The sequence below is a fragment of the Temnothorax nylanderi genome, unplaced genomic scaffold, assembly GCF_030848795.1.
Source record: "Temnothorax nylanderi isolate EJ_2023f unplaced genomic scaffold, tnyl_v1.0 TNYL_tig0011_pilon, whole genome shotgun sequence".
Lineage (NCBI taxonomy): Eukaryota > Metazoa > Arthropoda > Insecta > Hymenoptera > Formicidae > Temnothorax > Temnothorax nylanderi.
The window spans coordinates 2,307,180-2,326,739 of NW_027249073.1; the positions used below are offsets into that span (position 1 = coordinate 2,307,180).

A 19,560-nucleotide genomic window follows, 5' to 3' on the forward strand; every position below is an offset into this window, starting at 1 on the left:
AACAATTGTAAGGCCTGCAATGCTTCGTCTCAGGAGCAGCCGTATCGAGAAAATTTCAATTGATTGCAAAATAGCTCGTCGTGCGCATGGCAGCGTCGTTTATGCAATTTGCAATATGCAATTACGCATGTTTCCTTGAAAGGCAAGTCTATTATATGTGTTTTCTTTATACCAATCGACTCGCGTTTCATTATTCTGTCCGTAAAAATATTAAGGTACGATTATTAAAAAGTCATGTAGTTTACGAGATTCTTTATATTTTATATTAAAATATGCCAGAATACAGTACAAAATATAATTCGTAAACTATTTTGACTGTTTTGATAACTCTAGCTTAATACTTTTGTATGAAGATTTGTATTATACATATAAAAAGAATCATATTTATAATTATAATTTTATTTCCAAAAATGGCGATGATCTGTCAAAATCGATTTTTTCGAAAATTGATTTTACTGGTCTTCCTTCGGACCACACAAACTTTTGTCCAAAATATTTTTGCCTGCTGGGCTTAATTTTCAAGATATTTGGCTAGACTGTTTAAAAAATATATATATATATCGACATATTGTATACATAATTATATATATTATTTATGTTTTTGTATAAAAAATTTTTTTGAAAAATGAAAAAAGCCTTTAATAAAGTATTTTGAAACGATGTTAAGTACATTAGAGACAAAGATTTTCATTTAAAAAGTTGAAATGATGAGAAATTACACATGAGACACATCGAGAAATATTTGTCAATCATTTTTAGTTTGTCTGAACGAATGTATGGCAAGAAAACGGCCGTCACATATTATAAGATATAGATATGCATGTTCAAAAAAGATGGCCATGTCCTCTACTTTGACAAGATGGAATTATGCAAGAATCCGTGAGATATAACCGGCTGTACGTTAACTTGCCCTATGAAATAATTCATATTATAAGATTGCGTGTGGACGCAAATGCATCCGCTAATATTTTATGAAATATTTAATATCTAATAAGTCTGTTTTATTTGGTAAAATAATTTCTAGTAACATTTTCAAAAATATTGTACGGTATGAGATTAAACGTCTTTAAAAAGAAACTATAATATTTATAGGAAAATGAGGAAACGATAACTTTTCTTTATGCAACAGAATCACTCATAATTTATTTCTAGCAGAAAGATAAGCGTGATCAAATAGCTCTGTATTTTAAACAAATCACAATTGAAAAAAGTACGAAAATTTTGAGCTGAAAACCGTAATAACGCAAGTGTCTGATCTCTCAGAAGTACTTTGTATAAAACTACAAAAGAAAGAACTTCATATGATCTATACGAAGCTATTTGACTTCATGCCTATGTTTTTACTATCAATAAATTTATGATAGTAAATTATTTTGTTACGGATGATTTTGTTACGTAAAGAAATGAAAGTAAATAAGTAGGAAATTTCAAATATTAAGTCACGTCATTAAGATGCGAAGTAAATATATAAGGCCTGTATTTTTTTAGAAAATACTACGTTACTCTAAATAGCCGCGTATGTTACATGAGCCATCAGTTTCTCGTTAAATTCCAATTAAATCGACATACGTTCTTCTTATACTTTCAGCCGAGTATGGTAAAATGGGTTAGATGGCTTTATACAAGCATATAATTTCTTGAAACAGGACTGATAACAGGCATCTATTAAATATTCATTGGTGAGTCGATAGGTCTTACATTGCCTTGCGAACTTCGTACTAAAGTGATACCTTGAAAACGACCCTTATGTACCTCTCGAATAATTAATATTTATGTTTTGATTATGTTGGAGTGCAGCCGAGAAAGTGTTATATTAGGAAACGACTGTCGGAGTGACTCACAATTCAAAAAAGATGCAATTGTTACTGGAGGAGAACAGTTTTATATAATAAATCGGCTTGTCAGGCCGATAAGCAGGCTTATGGACGTTGCGGTTTGAAAATATATTTATGTGCACATACATGTACAAAGTACAAAAACCGTAAGTTTTAATAAATTTTATTACTTTCGCCGTTATAATCATTCGACATAAGGACACAATGGGTTTTGATGTAAAAATCTTTTATTTTAAAGTTTATTTCTATAAAGATGTAAAACATATTTTGTTACACAATATGAAAATATTCTGACGTGCAAAAGATATAAATATCACACAACAAATATCATAAAACAATCCATAAATATGAATGTTTAAGAAAGTAAAGGTGAATATTATTAATAACCATTGACAAATTAATTGAATAAAAGTAAAATAAAGTAAAGACATGAATACAGTAAGAAAAGCTATTACCTTATTACAAAGGGGCGCGTATATTACATGGACATTTATTCGTTAATAAATGATTGAGACGTCTACGAAAAGCATATAGTGCACATCGTAGCATATGCTATTTTACGTATCGATTGGGATTTATTACCTGGACATGTCTACTGCTTAAATATAAGTATCTCAGGAAATATTTATAACTTTTTCTCGCTTTTTATATTCTCGCTTATATCAATGCACGTGTTGAGATATTCAAATCTTATTAAAAAAGTCAAGAAAATTAATATATATAATAAAAATAAGAATCAAAATTATTGAAATTAAAAGATAGAATATTTCAATAATTAGACATTGAATCTTTATAACAATGTCATGTTTGTTGTATAATCGGTTCTTTTTAAAAGAAGAAAAAAAGAATGCACTTTTGCAAACATATTGATGGCAAACATATTCATGGAAAAAATCGAATTACAGTAAAGTAAAATTATCACAAATTTTTCTATATTTTTTGTGTTTTAATTTTAAAAAGTAGATAGAGTTCAGTTTTATTTTCTATAATTAATATAGTATAATCCATATAATCTTCCATAATCACTTACATTGTAGCAGCATGTATTATTTAGATTCTCATTTCTTTCCTTATCTATTGAACTAAAGAGTTCAGATCAAGAACGACGATAAGCTTTAAAATTCAGATTAAAAACAAGTTTATACAACCATCTTTTTGATTATATATAGTTCAAATTGGAATTATACATATTATACTACGTGTGAAAAGTTAAGCTAATTGAAGATTCATATAATATCAGAAAATATATGTGTATATTATAATAATAAAAGACGAAGTTTAGAAAAGCTAGCAAAGAGCTATAGCTTTCGAAAGTGCCAAAAAATTTTCATGAGGAGACAAATTTTAATAAAGTTACAATTTAATAAGCTAGAATATTCAAGTATGACAGTGTAATTTGCATTTAGGTTTAAATAATGCACAAATGGAGGCATACAGAATTTACACATTTCTAAACCCGGTTTATCGTAAATATATACCTTCTTGTTATGGTTCTCACGTGTGCTTCTCGATCGATTGTAAATACCGGGAGTAATAAATTTCATATTAACCTCGTGTGTTAAATGCCCGATACGTCCTCATTCCTACTACTCCCGTGTTAAAGTAGTATTTCTGCGCGCAGCTGTTGCAACCTCTAAGAGATCCCACGAAAATATGAATGTGCATTTACTATTTTACTAAGAAAAAAATGATTATTTTTCACACTCTTATACCCAAGCGGAACAAGGAGTCATGACGAAAATCATCGAAGTGACGTTGAAGTGATCTTAAAGTGACTTTTAATAATCATTTTGGAGCCGTTTTCGACACCATTTTGACCTTTTGTTCCGTTGGGGACAAAAACTTGTGTTGGAAGACGCGATTAATTCATATTTAACTAAGCGAATTTTTATAATTATTCCACTTAGGGCGGCCCTAAATGTTTTATAGTAATTCGATCTAATTAAGTTATTTGATGGTAAATATTAAATACGAGGAAAATGGATGTAAATTTATACGAGATGTAAAAGTAGAAACTTAATAATAACACTGCTTGTTTTCTTTACTTCTGTTTTCATCTGCAATACTGCAGCATGATCTTATATTATCTCATATTTATTTTATCATGTTGCATTATATTTCGATGAGATACAGAGGCAAATGGTATCATTACCCGATAAAAAACTTCTTATATAAATATCCAGAGAACATTATGACGCGTCTTATACTTTTATAAGACGTCTTATAAAACTATTAGAAAGACATCATTATAATGTCTTTAAGACGTCTTATGACCCGATTTATGACGTCTTTGACGTCTTTGATCTTGAGGCGTCTTATAGACACCTTAATTAATTTAAATAACCACTTTCAGACATATTGTAAATATTAAAAAATATTAAATATGAGGAAAATAAATGTTGCTCCTTCCTTCACTTCCATTTTCATCCGCTTGATCTCCATTTGCATTAATATTGCATCATATTCTTACATTATCTCGTATTTACGGTATATATACTGTATTATTATATTCGACGAGACGCAGAAGCAAATAATATAATTACTTGAATATATATGTATATTCGCATTTCACATTGTTACTCTCGCTATCCGCTCATCGAACCCCTCTGTTCGAGAACAGTTGCGTCGGCAAGAACTTGACATTGAAACCCCCACGTTACAACCCCTCACATGTAACACGCATATGATTACACGTACGTACCCACACACAAACATACATCGAGTACAACTGTCTATTATCGCGGCTGTATGTAAAGTACGTGCACAAAACGTATAAAAGAAACGGGGCGCTTGCGCGGTATCCATGACGATGTGTGGTTCTTACGACGACCTCCATTCGTTCCTCCTGGCAAATCATTATGGCATTATCGTGCCGAGGAAGCTCGTCGTAAAAGCTCCGCCGTGGTAACGTCGTGACTCACAACCGTTTACGTTGCCGCACGCGACACACTTTGCGCCGGGCACTTCCGGGTGAACGCGAGATATTTCGGGGGTGCTCCATTCTACTTCTAAGTTTCCTCCAGGTGTTTCTTCGCGTAGATCGGTGCTCGGATGGTAGCTCGAGTTACCTCCACTCGACAGGAACGTGGGAAGAGCGTGCGGATTTACTCATCGATCACTCATCCATCGTGAGTCGCACTTACGGGAGATCAATCGAAAGTTCCTTGAATGTTTATCGAAATGCGACGCGTTTAGATCTTCCGCGCTGTTATTTTGAGGGGGTTGATTCGATCCCGTTGGTGCTCAAATGTTCTCCAATTGAATCGCGACGTTATACATTTATCTTAAGTCAGCTTAAATTGCAAATTCTTAAAAAACACATAGATCTTGTCGCTGATGCCCTTTATCTGTTTCAAACACATTACTGATTTTATGAATTACTTCTGCATTCTACAAACGATTAATTTTAATATGTATTCTAAGCCTTCATGCCACTCTTTCATTTTTCTTTTAAAATTATCTAATTTATTTAACACGAATTGTATTTCACTGGAATAAGTAGTTTAATTTACATTTTAAGTGCTAATGTTAATTTTTCTTTACTGTTTCTTCGAACAAATGAACACTTTCCTCAATTTGATTCAGCTTCTTTTCGTAATTAATTTTTCTTTGCTACGAGATCATTTACATATCACTCATACTACATTTCTTCTTTCTTAATTATTAAATATATTTTATTTGACATTTACACGCATTTATCTTTTTTCCGGACCACAAGCTTAATTTTATTAAAATAGATTTGACGAATAAATGTCAAAAATGACATTTTTTTCTTTTTTAATAAAAAAAATTCTAAAACATTTCTGCTAATTTCGCACTAAACAACACAACAGTTATCAAAATTATCTACTCTAATTTGGTCTTCGCTAAAGCAAAAATAAAATATTATATTGCATAATTAATACAGCGACAATATGAAAATGGACACGTGGCACGTATGGAAAATAACAACTTGCGGTCAGAAAATAAATATTCAAAAACTCTCTTTTACGTACATCTTGAAAAGCTAATAACTTATTATTTTCAGAATGCTCAATCTACATAGTTGTTACTCAAGCATAAAAATCAAGTGCATACGATGTGACATTTGAAATTACATTAACTGCAATTATTTGCTGTGGACCCGTCGAGTAAATCTCTCAAACGACGTCGATGTGGACATTGATCTTACTTGGTTTCATTCTCAAGTGCCTATTGAAGAAGCTACGCCGAATAGATCAGACACAAATCAACCCGTGGCGAGTGCATACACCTCCGTCGTTAGGACGTCGCTTTGTAGGGGAGAAAATAAAGTTTCATGGATAAACGAGGTTGAACTTGAAGAGGTTGAAGAATCGAACGAGTGTATTCGTCGAAACTATTTTCGATTACCGGCCACCGAAAAATCGATTGCAAAAATCGTCGAGTGACAACACGTGATACGAGAAACATTCTTGTCTAATGTGAAAGTTTTCGTGAAGCTGTACATTGTAACTCTTCGGAACTTTGTACGTGTTGAAGCGGGGATGAGTTTGTCTGCCGGAATGTGAGTAAATGGCCGTAGAAGGATCGTGTCAGCTTTTGAACAGCTTACTATGGGCATCTGCCTGGACACTGGTTAGTATATCCATAATGATTATTATAATAGTTCAAATTATATATAGAGAGAGAGCTTCGTTTTTTATATAATCCCAAAATATTCTATATCCCAAATATAATCCTTTAAATTCAATTTTGCAAATATTGCTAAAATATAGTTTACAAGATATTATTTATTCTAATAATAAATATACTTAATAACATTTAATAATTAAACATAACATTTAATAATTAAACATTTAATTTTTTGCATCAAATAATTAAACAAGTCTGTTATTTCGCCAATTATCAGTTTTAACATTTATTTTAAACTGATTTTTATGTGACAAATTCAGACACTATTATTATTGCATACATTTTTGCATTAAAGAGTTAGACGAGACAATTATATTCGCCAATTATCAGCATTAGTGCCAATAATACTCGGATATCTAATTTATTCCTAAATAATTGAGAAATCGTGCAACCGTATTTTTCGGAATCCCCGACGGAAAAATATTATAAAATAAAATAGTGTAACATACATTTTTTGCTTAACATAGAACAGTAATAGCTTCAATATCTTAGATATTCTCTTTTGCTAATTCCTTTATTTCTTGGTAAAACAAATGGTTCGTTGTTGATGTAATTAGGATTTATTTTCTGGTCCTTCTTGGATATTCTTTGAGATTTTTTTGCCAGGCCTTTTCCACGTTATCATCTATCTTGATCGAGTTAATTATCTAATAATAATGTCAATTATTTTCTTCCAAACGCTTCCTATAGGTATTTTGTTCTCTAGTTACACTTCTCCGATGTTACACTTCTCAATGAATTCTAAATACTGCTGTTTATTATACTGTATCCCTATTCGTGTTTTAGATATTAATCTAAGGATCTCTCAACTTGTCGGCTCGCGTATAGATACACGGTAATGTCTCATTGCGCGTACACTTGGCACGAGACATTACCGTATCTCTTGATAAGATTATGATCGTTTCCAACGTTTGCCGATGACAGAGTCCGTATGCGATGTATGTTTCGGTTCGTCAATACACTATAACAGATCTTTGTCTTCTGTTGGCAAAGGAGGATTTTGCGTTGTTTCTTATATTCGTAGAATACGTTGTTGATTTTAAATCAACAAATATTGTGCACAGATTTCTGTTAGAACTTTCCCTATTACCATTTACGATGTCTCCATCAAATCTTTGCTTTATCTCACTCGTTTTCAATCCTTGCGTTGAAATCTCCCATTGCTGGTTTGATATTGCGTCGGGACGTTCTATAATATTTCTTGGAATTTATTCTGTAATTTGTTTCTCTTCTTTTTTAAGCTTGCTTGCGTCCGGCACGTATTTGACATTTTATTACATTTATTATATGGTTGGTTACTGGTTTCTAGAGTGATATGAAGAATACTGTCGTTTGCATATTATCGATATTACAAACGTTCTGTTCGTATTTTTTACACATGAACAGTCCCGAATAAGCTCTCTCATCACAATTTGATATTCCAACATTCCATTTATAGCACTTCTTCCTCGATTGCTGTTTCTTCTTTTTCATTGCTATTTCACGTTTCTTATTCATAATTCTATCTTTCGCTTGGTTCGTCATCTGGAAATCCGTTCAATTTCGAGGCTTGTTGATGCCAAGAATAGATATAAGTATTTTTTTTTTTTTCTTAGCAGGTTGCTAGCCTTATTGAAAGGAGATTTTTTTTATTGATTCTATCTAGTCTAGACGTTCACCACGTAAATTAGTCTTAATTGATTTGATAAAAGGTTCCGGTTTCTACGGTACTAAGTTTCGCTGTTTCAAATCTTGGCGAAGAATCACCTTACCGCTATATTACTTCTTGTCCTAAATATATTTGAAATAACATTTTAATTTCACACTTTTTTCATGACATCATATTTGTTTTTTTTTTTACGTTTTATTCGGATATGTGTTTTGCATGGAAACACTATTCTTGTTAATTAACGTTTTATCACATAAGAAATATTAACAGATTTTGCGAAGAAATTCTATTAAGATTGAAAATATATTTAGCAATTTTTTACATTTTTAGTGTCTTGTTTTAGGTAAATTTTTACCAAGTAATTTTGTCATTATAGTTATTAACCAATGCCTATTTATTCTTCCACTCATTACCGCTCTCTCGCTTATTGTCAGTATCGAACATGATATAATCGCATTAAAAATAAGTGAAAAAGAGAATAATACGCATTAGCAAGAAAGGCGACCGTTTCTTCTCTTCCCTTTTCCGCACTAACTGTGCAATCGGATAAGGAAAGCATTTATCTCTCTGTTGTCCTTTCTTACTATGCTGATTTCGCGCCTTGAACGAGTACGAACTGTTTATCTATGCAAGTCAAAACGGTTAGCACTGTCAATTCCACTTTTTCCATTATGCTAATCATCGAATTCTCACGATATATCTACGGAATAAACTTGGACGCGTAACAAGATGTCTATGATTATCGCAAATGCATTATCGCGATCGATATTATACAAGTGACATTGTCGTAGCATGGAAAGTCTTTTTTGTCATCACAGTAAACTTATGTCGTAATACATGCGGTTTAAATTAATAGACGCATATTAATTTAATATTATCATTATTATTAAATAAATAGTGGCACGCTTTCTTATATATATTACAAGGCTCATTGACATCCAACATTATTTTAATTAATTTGTAATTTTTAAATGAATCTAAATATCAGCTGTATTAAATATTTATATCGATCGAAATTTACATGCAATGCGGTATTATTTTTAACATAAAAATTATAATAATTTTTCGACGTGAAAAGTAATTTTAATTAAAAAATTTCTAATTAGAAATAATTTTTTCGATCGAATAAATATTTTTTGATCTAATTTTTTATAGAAATAATACAAATAATTTTTGAGAAAATATTCTGTTAGTGTCAAACAATAGTTAGAACTTAAACAACTTTTAATGTCACAAATATTCTCTTTAACTTTATATTTGTCTTTATGTTGTAATGAAGAAGGAGTACTTCATTAAAAGCACGATTTGACATTAAACAAATTCAATATACGATTTTAATATTTTAAATAACTATTTCTCTACTAAGGTGTCAAATAAGATGGTTATGTATATTACTATGTGTACTTTTTAAAATTAATTAATATAATGTTTATATAATATTCATTAAAATATAGCTTTTTTTGTACATTTTCACACATTTTTTAGATAGATATACCTACCCCCAAAACCTTGATTAAAATTTAACGTAATTTTATTTTGTGATTCCCAGACTAACAGGTACAAAAGATTAAGATAATTAATTTATTCAATAAAATTCTATTCGAATTATATTTTTTAGCGAGTAGGTATTGATTCGGTACTTATATTTTAAATTTTCCACAAGATCAGATTGAACATAATTGGAAAGCCTCGAGTTATCCATCGTAGATATCTATGATTATCTTGTCTTCACAAAAATTACTATATGTTGAAGTGACGGCATCGCTTAAGTTACATGATATCATCGTTTGTACGCGATGACTTTTTTATATCTTTTGTACACATAGAAAATACCAGAATTATGCGAAAATTTAAAAAGTTTTGAATTATGCAATTATTTAAGATTGTAAGTATTGGCACTTGATTCAAATCGAAGTAATTACTTGATTTCACACATGCATTGCATGTAGTAAATAATATATCAGTGCGACAATGTATATTTTATGCCTTTGACTTCTGCGTATAGTCTTCGGTTTTGTCACGCAACATGATGAGCTAGATGCGAATATATTGTACAACGTGTTGTAACAAAATGTAGTAAGAATGAGGTGATTTCTCATAAAGAATACAATTCAATAAACTAATAGACTAAACTTTTTCAGTTAGAAAATTAATAATTCAAGCATTTTAAGATTGAAACAATCTGGTTGAAACGATATTATGCACCGTCGAATTTATTTCAAGAGGCTATTGTTCTTGCTGTTTTAATTTCCAGTTTAGATTTGTAAAATAGAAACGTTCAATTAATTGACTATTTCACGCAAATATGTTTTCATGAATCTTCCCAATTTCTCCTTTTGCTTTTCACTTTTAATGCTCGCTTCACATTAAAACTAGCTTAGCATGGCACGTGTTTAACTGCGTATCGATGCATACGCATCACTTACAATTGTGCTTACGTGCTTTTCGTTAAAATAATAACATAGAAAAACCGCAGAAATTTATTTTGATTGTTTAATAAATTAAATTTCTTGATAAGATCTTTAGTTAATCCACAAACGCGTGAATTCTTTATTTATGCGCTCATACATTCGTTATAATTATCACTGATTTTCTTAAAATTGAAATTAGAATCGAGAAATTGAATAATGATATGGTCTTTAATAATAATTTTGTAAGGAGGCCTTGTTAATATTTTTACTTTAAATTGAATTCCCCGAATGGCACGAATATTTCGATCCATCGTATAGATATAATACGTTACAAAGTGGCAAATGCATTTCAGATCAGCAAAATGGATCGCAGATGTTCGAGGAAAACGATGCTCGAGCTACAGGAAGATGGCGAGGCGAGGCTGGCCTTTTGGCGACTCCGCCGGATGGACATTTCCCGAAACAAAATGTTGGCCCAGTTAAATTTGAAATACCAAAAATTCCCGTTATATTCGTGCTCGGTTAGTATTAATTAATTGTCGCGGATTTAGAATTAAATCATCATATTTTAAGAATCGACATTCAACGTGTTGAACTTTACGATCATTTCATAGGCGGTCCCGGTAGCGGTAAGGTGACATATTGCGACAATTTGATACAAGAGAAGAAAGGTATAACGCATATCAACATGATGGATCTTCTTCAACAATATGCACTGGGAAATGGTACATATTTGCTTTTTATTTTATAAGTATAAATATGTAAAATTTTAACATGCGACATGTATAAACCAGTCGGATTTAGTTGCGAATTGTGAGATTTCTAAGAATATATAAATTATATCTCAATCCTTTTGATTTAAATAATAACGTCTGTAAATAAGAAATTTCTATATTTTTGCAACGTGTCGTATATAAAATGTTTTTGATGTAGATATGCAAGATTTTGGACAACTTAGTAGCAAAACCGTCACAGAAGTACTTATGCTCGAGATGAAAATGTCCCCGGGATCCAAAGTATTTCTTGTAAGCGGATATCCGCGAAATATGCGCGATGTAGTAGAGTATGCTGAAAAGGTGAGTATCTCACTTCCGTTCTTTTTTAATATAGATATTTATTTATTTTATAGGGTAGTTACATCTCCCAATATAGCTTAGCTATGTACAGTGTTCGGATAAGACAACAATCTAAATGCATATAATACATTGCTTATAGATAAAAATCGTTAACGGCGTCGTTCTTGTGTCGTGGAGGCAGGAAGTGTTGGAGAGGCAAATTGATTTCGGTGCGCAACTCGGCCACGTTATTATCGGATTAGCTAGAATGGAATTGCATAATTTTTATAGGAATGTGATGCCAGTTGCGGAATATTTTGATCAAAGTGGAATGTTACTTGAGGTAAGCAAATTCGCTATTAATGCGCTCCGCCAAGTTTAAATTTTGTTGATCTGTGTAACAGTTAAGAAAAATTTATTTTTATTATTCGTGAAATATATTTTCTGTTTTTGATATGCAATTGTATAACTATTAAAAAATTATCATTTTAAAAAGAGGTAAAAGAAAAGCGGCAAGTGCATGCGTTAGTCGAATGCGAGAAGATTATTAGGTATATAAAACAATATATTTTTTAATACACCAAAAAGTTTGAAAATAATATAGCCGGATAACTTAGAAATGTTATGAGAATAATAAAGTAATACATATTCAAATTGTATTATTGTATTTTTGTATTTCACGTGCAAATTACGCTTACTGCAAGTAGAAATAAAAATTTGTTTTACAGATAAATGGTGAACGTAATCCGAGTGAGGTCTACGTTAGTTTTCGAGATGCCGTCCTTAGAATTCTCGGGATGTCAAGCGGTGAAATTCAGGACCAGGATATACCTCAATCTTTAGAAGCCGAGGTAAGATTGAAATTGCAATCAAAATTTCACATCTTTGATAGTATATCGCTACACTGCACCATGTCGTATTTCAGGTCGAAGTGGAAAGGAGAAAAGAATCGACTACGGGTTCGCCGTTACCGCAACAAATTGTGGGAACTGATAGGATACCAGCTGCAGTACCGATAGACACACCGAAAACCGCTGCTAAACCGAGAAAAGGATTGCCATCATTTATTTGGGTCATAGGTATGTTTTATTTCAATACAATGTAAAGAGGTTGATTGTTAAATTATGAGAAGTAAAACTATTAAATTGTTCAATTTTTTCTCCATTTCTTTTTTTATTTTGTCAGCTTTTTTTTCTAAGAAAGAGAAATAACTTATTTACATTGCATGACATTTTGTGTAATATAATGTTGTGTATATTAGGTGGACCAGGAAGTAATAAGGCGGCTCTTTGCGCTCAAGCCGTCCGTAATATGCCAAGATGGATGCATATAAGTATTGGAGAATTATTAAGAACGATGGCATCGTCTAATATGGTTGTGAATGACGCAATTGTTTCGGGCGAAATGGTCCCACATGATATCGTGATACAACTTGTAGAGCAACAGATTATTTTGAATCGAGACTCGGATGGTATCGTCATGGACGGATATCCGAGGGACTTGAATCAAGTGCAGGAATTTCAGAGTAAAGTAAGTAGAACACACAATTGCTTGTGTTGTATTATACCTTAAAATCGCAATTCTGCTTACCAATTTGATTGATGATTTTGTAACTTTCTGTCTATCTGATAAATATCTCTTAGCATTAACAAATTATTGACGAATTGCGTTATATTAATTATTAACAGTTTGGACAAGAACCACCGCTGGTATTACTTGATTGCTCCAAACTGCAACTTGGGAGAGGAAGACTGGACGACAGTGTTTCGGCATTTAGGAAAAGATTGGAGCTCTTTCGCGAGGTGTCTCTTCCCATGTTGAAAACGCTGGACAGCGATAGTCGGTTAATAATTGTACGTAATAAATAACCGTGTTGCGACAAAATACGGACCAATGTTGAGATGAGTTTTGAATTAGCATTAGTAGTACGAAATTGTTTAGAATAGAGTCTTAGTAGGAATACAAAGGTACGATTACATAATAGAATTAATATACGTTTATGAAATAGTTCCATTTTTATGAGGTATAATGTATTCCTTAGGTGGACGGCGATACGGATGTGCCTAGTGTGCAGCAGGATTTTGCCGCTGCATTATATCAATTAATGCGTGGGGCACGTCGCGGAGAAGAAGAAAGCCTACGTGATCCGGATTCGCCCGTAATCAAGGGACACCCAAACGGAATACATGCCTCGAATGAACGTGCCATACCTAATGGCAATGCCAAACCGACAGTCAACGGCGTATCTAATCATGTTGGAAAGATCGCCAATGCGACGAAAAATGGAATTGTTGCTCAAGGTAAACAATTATTGCATTTGTTTGGCGTATAAAAAATCGACTTTTTTTATTCTTAGACTGTCTACTTTAAGTTCCCAATTTAAGGTCAATTATTTTTTTCGAAATTAATTAAGTTTCTTCTCCTTCTGTAATCAGAAAGAATCAGAAAAAGGATTAGAGTTAACAAGTAAAAAAACAATTTAATCACAAAAATTTTTCGAAACCTAACAATCTTCTGATAACAATAATTAAGAAATGTGTGGTTGTATCTATTTATTGTATCTATTAATAATATATTTCGATGTTTATTGTCTTCTAGGGGTAGGTACCATCTCTAATGGTGTATTAAACAATATGAAACATATTCAACAAAACGGTCATGCTTATCAAAATGGTATCGCGAATGGAACACATATGCTGCAGAACGGTGTAGCGCATTTAGCCAACGGCATTGTACCCGGCAACAATAAAGTAGCACCCGCGATGCACAACTATTTGCCAAAAGATCCCATCAGGAAAATGTACAACGAGATCGACGGTTATCAGCAGAATCTTCACATGTGAAAGTAAGGTCCGCTGATCTTTTTTAATGTTGTTGGACAATTTTAATTGTTAATATTGCGTGAAAGGGTCCAGATTACGTGTGGGAACTTTCAAGTGTGTCGATAACTTTGATAACTTTGATCGTAATGTCTTTCGATATAGCGTGCCTTGAAAAAAGATACGACTTAAACGGTGTAATTAATCCGTCCACACATCCGATATAAACGGCCAAATGTAAAGTCGTAATTGGAAACATATCGCGGATAATATATACATGTACATTTTTCGTTAATTTTAAAATATTAAGAATATCCGGTAAAAAATTTTTCATATAAAAATATACAATATATTGTTATATATGTATGAAATATGTTTATATATTTTCTTTCTCTTCTATAATTTCTATCCGTATATATTGAAAAAATAATAAAATGAATAATTGAAACATAATTAGAAAACTAACTTCTGCATACAAGAAATAAAATAGCGATTAGATTATACAATATTCTGTATATAATCATATATTTTATATACGAATATTACATTTACATATGTGTATATATGGGCATATTTTTCTCATTTCAAATTTTACTTTTTACAAAAGGCAATACGAAAATTATTCTTTTAATTATTTTTTTTATTATTTTTCCCGTATACGAAAAAAATTATACAAGACAGATTATACAACAAAGGGAAAACATATTCGAACATATTTTTACATGAAATTTTTTTTACCGAGCATGTAACACAACTTGCTTACTTTCATCCAAAGTTTTGTTTCTGTTGTTCTCTTGATATATTAATTACATCTCTAATAATTACTCCAAATTTATTATTTTATTCATGTGCTCAAGTATATAATTTCTCTCACACTTTTTCTTAATATCATAGTTTGTAAGAATAAGTAATGTCTCTTATTTTCCTGGCAGCTGATATCTTTCTTAAATTTTTTAGATATTTTATTCTGTCCATACACACATATGTTTATACATACGTCTTACCGGATAATATTTTAATAGCGTATGGAGTTATAGATTCGAGAATTCTAATAAAAAAACGTCGAGGTCACGATAGTTTTGAGTTGTAAGCTATCAATCGGTTGGCTAATAATATCACATAGAGCTCACTTGCGCAGGTCCGCAATTGTACTTATACTGCATATTGTACTTATATCGTATTTATATTACTTATAATTGTATTTATATGCGATTTGTCGACGATAATTTGGAATAATATAATCATCAGTCGCATTTTACACCGAACACAAGTCTAATTTTTACTACCTCGAAATAATAATACGAAATTTCGTTCGGTGTATCATGCGACTAGTGAACATATTTTATCTCAGTTCATGTTAACAGACTAGTATGAATGACTAGTATGACACATATCGTGTCTCGCCGCGCAGCAAATAGCAAGACGTACTGTGTATTTAATACGCCGTCTAATCCAAGAGTACCTCAGATTACTGGATCTCAGTAAGTGGACTAATCGATTTTGCAATAGACTTAAGAGAGGGGTACAGTTGCGAAGTCTTTTTCATTGCTGGTCAATGTATTCGAATTATTCCTATTTTTTTATTGTTTTTCTTATATGACTGGCTATAAATCTTGATCGAGACTTTTTTGTTAAATAAGTTTTTTCTAAATTTTGACCGTAATTTGAAAAAATCAGTCTTTTTTGTAATTTTGATTAACTTTTGATTGAATTATAATTCTTTTATAATTGAACGATTAAATTATGGCCCATCCATCTCTAGAGGGATTTAAAAAATTGTAAAAACGGATTCGGTTTTTGCCAAGAAAAAAATACATAAAGGTCGAAAAACAATCTAGGAGACCGCTTTAAAGGTTTTGATGCTATTTTTGATATTACAATCTCACTTTCTTGCAATATCTCTTTATTTATCCTCTTTTCCTTCGTCTATTTCAAGCCAAGCCTACAAGTAATGGATTTGACATCGTTCGACATATACGTCGATATATATCGCGAATATTGAAGATTGTACAAAAGATTATTTTGAAAAATAAAATAAAACTGAAAGTATTATTTTCCCTCGTGTTTCATTGCGTTTTATATAATGCTCTTTCCAAGTTGGTTTCAACTGATACTTTTATTGTTTACATGGACTTTTTGCCGTTTCTAATAACATTTAAACATCTTTATTATTATTTAGAATTTGATTTTGACTTATAATAACTAAATTAGAAAAAAAATTAAATTTGACCAGCGCAATTTGTTTATGCGTATTTTTTAATTTACTCGGTTATAAAGTGTGACGTGTAAATCAATAATAAACATTTGTGTCATTTTTAAAATAGAAAACTGTAGTATTATAACCGTCACCATTTAACAAATTAAATTAATATCTAAGCAATATAATACATTTATAATAAAAAATTCATTTGCTTAGAAAGTTTGCTTTATTTGCTTTAAAAATTTGTCCACTTTAACAGGAAAATATTCATTAAGGCTGATCAAAAAAGTGATCTGATAATTTCTACATACAATTTTATTATAAATAACAGCATGAATACGTAGAATCCTTATATATTTCTCTTATACGTAAATCTTTTTATATACTTCACTTATGTATATATATATATATATATTGCTTATTGAGATTTATACACGCTTAATTGCTTGTAGATCTGCCAATTAATTCTTGTTCCCTGCGCAACTCTTGTTCACGTTGTTGCTCTCTATTCATCGCTTCCTTTTGTTTAATCTGTTGCAAACGCAACACGCGTTTCTGTAACAAGTCTTCTTATATTGGTGAAAATACCTACATTAGTATACGCATACCTTAGGAATCAGTTTTATAATAATTCACCTTTAGTTTATAAGTCCTTTCGTGAATATGAATCATTTCTTTCCTTACCACTGCTAATTTTCCTTGATAAATTTTAACAGCTGAAAACTAAAACATATTTTTTATGTAATTTTTCTCTCTGTCGCGAGATGGAGATATTAATATTCCAAGCACATGGCAGACGAAACCACAATCTGTATCACAAAAGAAGGAAAGAGTCTTACCATATCATTTAAATCTATATCTTCGAATGTCTCGTGTATCTTTTTATTTTCAAGCTGCATTCGAGCGAGCAGGGCCTCCTGTTTGCTTCTGTAAGAAAAATGATATATAACACGAACGATCAAAATGAAATCTTTATCATTTGTGTCGCTGATTTACATGCTTACGTCAGCTCGAAAAGTTCCTGCTTAACTTGCTCCAGCGGAGGTTGATAAATACTCAAGAGACCTTCTGCCAATTTTTCTACAGCTTCTGAGAAATCCACTGTATCCTCGCTAATTAAGAATAAATAATACTCTTAAATTATATATTTTCATATTTTGCATTATACAATTTTAATATATTATATTTATATTACAAATCTCTATTGTCCATATTCATTTATTATCATCTAACTATTCTAACTGGATTTTTAGATATATTGACAACAATGTAATTTTAAGTCTTAAATACGATAAACAGAAAATTATACAGATACTGGTAATTTCTTTGTATTATAATCTAGAATAAAATTAAAGGAAATCATATTTGTATTCTAATAAATGTATATAAATTTATTTTTTTGTCACTTCTATTCATAACATAATAAAATAAGCTGTTTATCGATAAATAATATATATCATTTAAAAATCAGATAATAAATATTAAACTGTTTAGAACATACAAAGTACATATATAACAGCATCCTTAGGACAGATTTCAGGGAGCGAGTACTTTGTACGACTGTATCTCGAAAATTATTACGCGTTGAAATATATCAACACGAACTCTCTCTCATATTTTGACGTGAAGGACTCGCTCCCCGAGTGCCTTAAAAATTTAATTACGTGCCATACAGATAAAAGGCCCGATCTAAACGAGTACACGAAGAGGTTACCTCAATTGTCTCTCGGGTCTCAATTGAATCTCCGCCGCTCCGGCTTCCCCGACGTCGGTCATCATCTTTATTGTCGCTCTCCCTCTCACTTCATTCGTAATTACGCCGGTTACGCGTGCCGGGCGTAATAACGCGCTTCAGGGACCCGCAAGGAAGAAATCGTGGAGACTTGACAGCGTCGTCGACTGGACACGTCCCATGTCAGCTGACTACTGTTGTAGCCGTTGTAGGCTGATATTTCATTTGGCCGCACGACAAACTTTTCAAGCGTGTCGATTGGCCGCGGGATAGAGAGGTTCTCGTGTCTCTGGAAGTTCTCTCTAGCTTGCGGCCAATCGATACGCTTGAAACGAAGGTTATTATTTGTACCTGCGCGATCGGAGATTCGAACTTCGAGCTGTTCGGACCGCGAGAGGCGGAGAGAGGCCTTATGTATCTTCGAGATCTCATCTCTTCAGGCATCTAGACACGTGAAAAATTATTCTGTATAGTCCAAAATGTGGGAGGAACAATTTACTTTTTCCAAAAGAAAACGAAAAGGTTGATATTTTAATAACTTTCAAGCGTACCGTCCCCTTTAAACCCATAATATCAAATTATATATATGTTCTTTAATTATTGAACGTCAACACAAATGCATTCCATCTTATCCAATTACAAAATAGAATTAAGATTTAATAACAAATCAATACAAAATTTGTTCTTATTGGCAGGTGGTTATAAAAACACCCTTGTTTCTCAAACATTTATCTTATAACACCTTGACCTAGCTTAGACTAGTGTTAAAATAAGCAAAGTAGAATCTTGATAAATTACTTACATTACTGAGATGCCATTAAAATAATAGATTTGTTCGTATTACTTATAAATTCTCAAAAATTACTGCACTTAAAACGAAATATATAGATATATTAAGCGTGAGAGAAAGAAAAAACGAAGATTGTAAGCAAAAAAAGTACAGGCAACACGAATAGACCTCATACAATTTTGATATTAAAATAATTCGCCATATGTTGCTATGCATATAATATAATATTGGTAAAAATTATATTTTAGGTCGAATTACATAAAACTGGAATATACCGTCCATCCCCAGTACAGGGTGCAATATCGCAATAGATGATAAACTATTGAGTTCCACTACATGCCATTTGCCTATTTCTAACGATGACATCAATATAAAAAAATGTTTTAGCTAAATTATCACTAGATAGTAAAAAAAGTG

The 19,560-nt window shown here is 31.7% G+C and overlaps 2 protein-coding genes across 6 annotated transcripts; one reads left to right on the plus strand and one right to left on the minus strand.

Moving 5' to 3' along the window:
* LOC139767739 (adenylate kinase isoenzyme 5) lies at positions 1 to 16,473 on the plus strand. 3 transcript variants are annotated; one of them, XM_071697340.1, is made up of 14 exons: positions 1 to 142; positions 1,589 to 1,679; positions 1,798 to 1,981; positions 5,863 to 6,431; positions 10,901 to 11,068; positions 11,162 to 11,272; positions 11,481 to 11,623; positions 11,763 to 11,945; positions 12,331 to 12,453; positions 12,528 to 12,681; positions 12,864 to 13,132; positions 13,291 to 13,455; positions 13,644 to 13,902; positions 14,201 to 16,473. In XM_071697340.1, exons 4-14 carry the CDS (start codon positions 6,410 to 6,412, stop codon positions 14,443 to 14,445), a joined length of 1,842 nt encoding a protein of 613 aa, XP_071553441.1. In that variant the 5' UTR covers positions 1 to 142; positions 1,589 to 1,679; positions 1,798 to 1,981; positions 5,863 to 6,409; the 3' UTR covers positions 14,446 to 16,473. The 3 variants fall into 3 exon arrangements, with proteins under 3 accessions (XP_071553441.1, XP_071553442.1, XP_071553443.1); XM_071697341.1 differs by lacking the exons at positions 1 to 142; positions 1,589 to 1,679; positions 1,798 to 1,981 and adding an exon at positions 4,250 to 4,963; XM_071697342.1 differs by lacking the exons at positions 1 to 142; positions 1,589 to 1,679; positions 1,798 to 1,981 and adding an exon at positions 5,525 to 5,792.
* Positions 16,474 to 16,918: 445 nt separating this feature from the next.
* Pldn (biogenesis of lysosomal organelles complex 1 subunit pallidin) lies at positions 16,919 to 18,561 on the minus strand. Of its 3 annotated transcripts, none has more exons than XM_071697347.1 (5): positions 18,336 to 18,561; positions 17,626 to 17,733; positions 17,461 to 17,548; positions 17,258 to 17,344; positions 16,919 to 17,187 (listed from the first exon to the last, which is right to left on the minus strand). In XM_071697347.1, the coding sequence occupies exons 1-5, from the start codon at positions 18,398 to 18,400 to the stop codon at positions 17,131 to 17,133; spliced, it is 405 nt and encodes a 134-aa protein (XP_071553448.1). In that variant the 5' UTR covers positions 18,401 to 18,561; the 3' UTR covers positions 16,919 to 17,130. The 3 variants fall into 3 exon arrangements, with proteins under 3 accessions (XP_071553448.1, XP_071553447.1, XP_071553450.1); XM_071697346.1 differs by having other exon boundaries at positions 16,919 to 17,176; positions 18,336 to 18,560; XM_071697349.1 differs by having other exon boundaries at positions 16,991 to 17,187; positions 17,230 to 17,344; positions 18,336 to 18,560.
* Positions 18,562 to 19,560: the final 999 nt, after the last annotated feature.

What these genes read in the sequence shown, in the direction of transcription:
- LOC139767739 (XM_071697340.1), top strand. Translation starts at nt 6,410, where the DNA reads ATGGGCATCTGCCTGGACACTG. An exon ending in TCCCGTTATATTCGTGCTCG is followed by an intron (nt 11,069 to 11,161) that starts GTTAGTATTAAT and finishes ATCATTTCATAG; the next exon opens with GCGGTCCCGGTAGCGGTAAG. An exon ending in TAGTAGAGTATGCTGAAAAG is followed by an intron (nt 11,624 to 11,762) that starts GTGAGTATCTCA and finishes CATTGCTTATAG; the next exon opens with ATAAAAATCGTTAACGGCGT.
- Pldn (XM_071697346.1), bottom strand. Translation starts at nt 18,400, where the DNA reads ATGATGACCGACGTCGGGGAAGCCGGAGCGGCGGAGATTCAATTGAGA. An exon ending in CAGGAACTTTTCGAGCTGAC is followed by an intron (nt 17,549 to 17,625) that starts GTAAGCATGTAA and finishes TTTTTCTTACAG; the next exon opens with AAGCAAACAGGAGGCCCTGC. An exon ending in AAAGGACTTATAAACTAAAG is followed by an intron (nt 17,177 to 17,257) that starts GTGAATTATTAT and finishes GACTTGTTACAG; the next exon opens with AAACGCGTGTTGCGTTTGCA.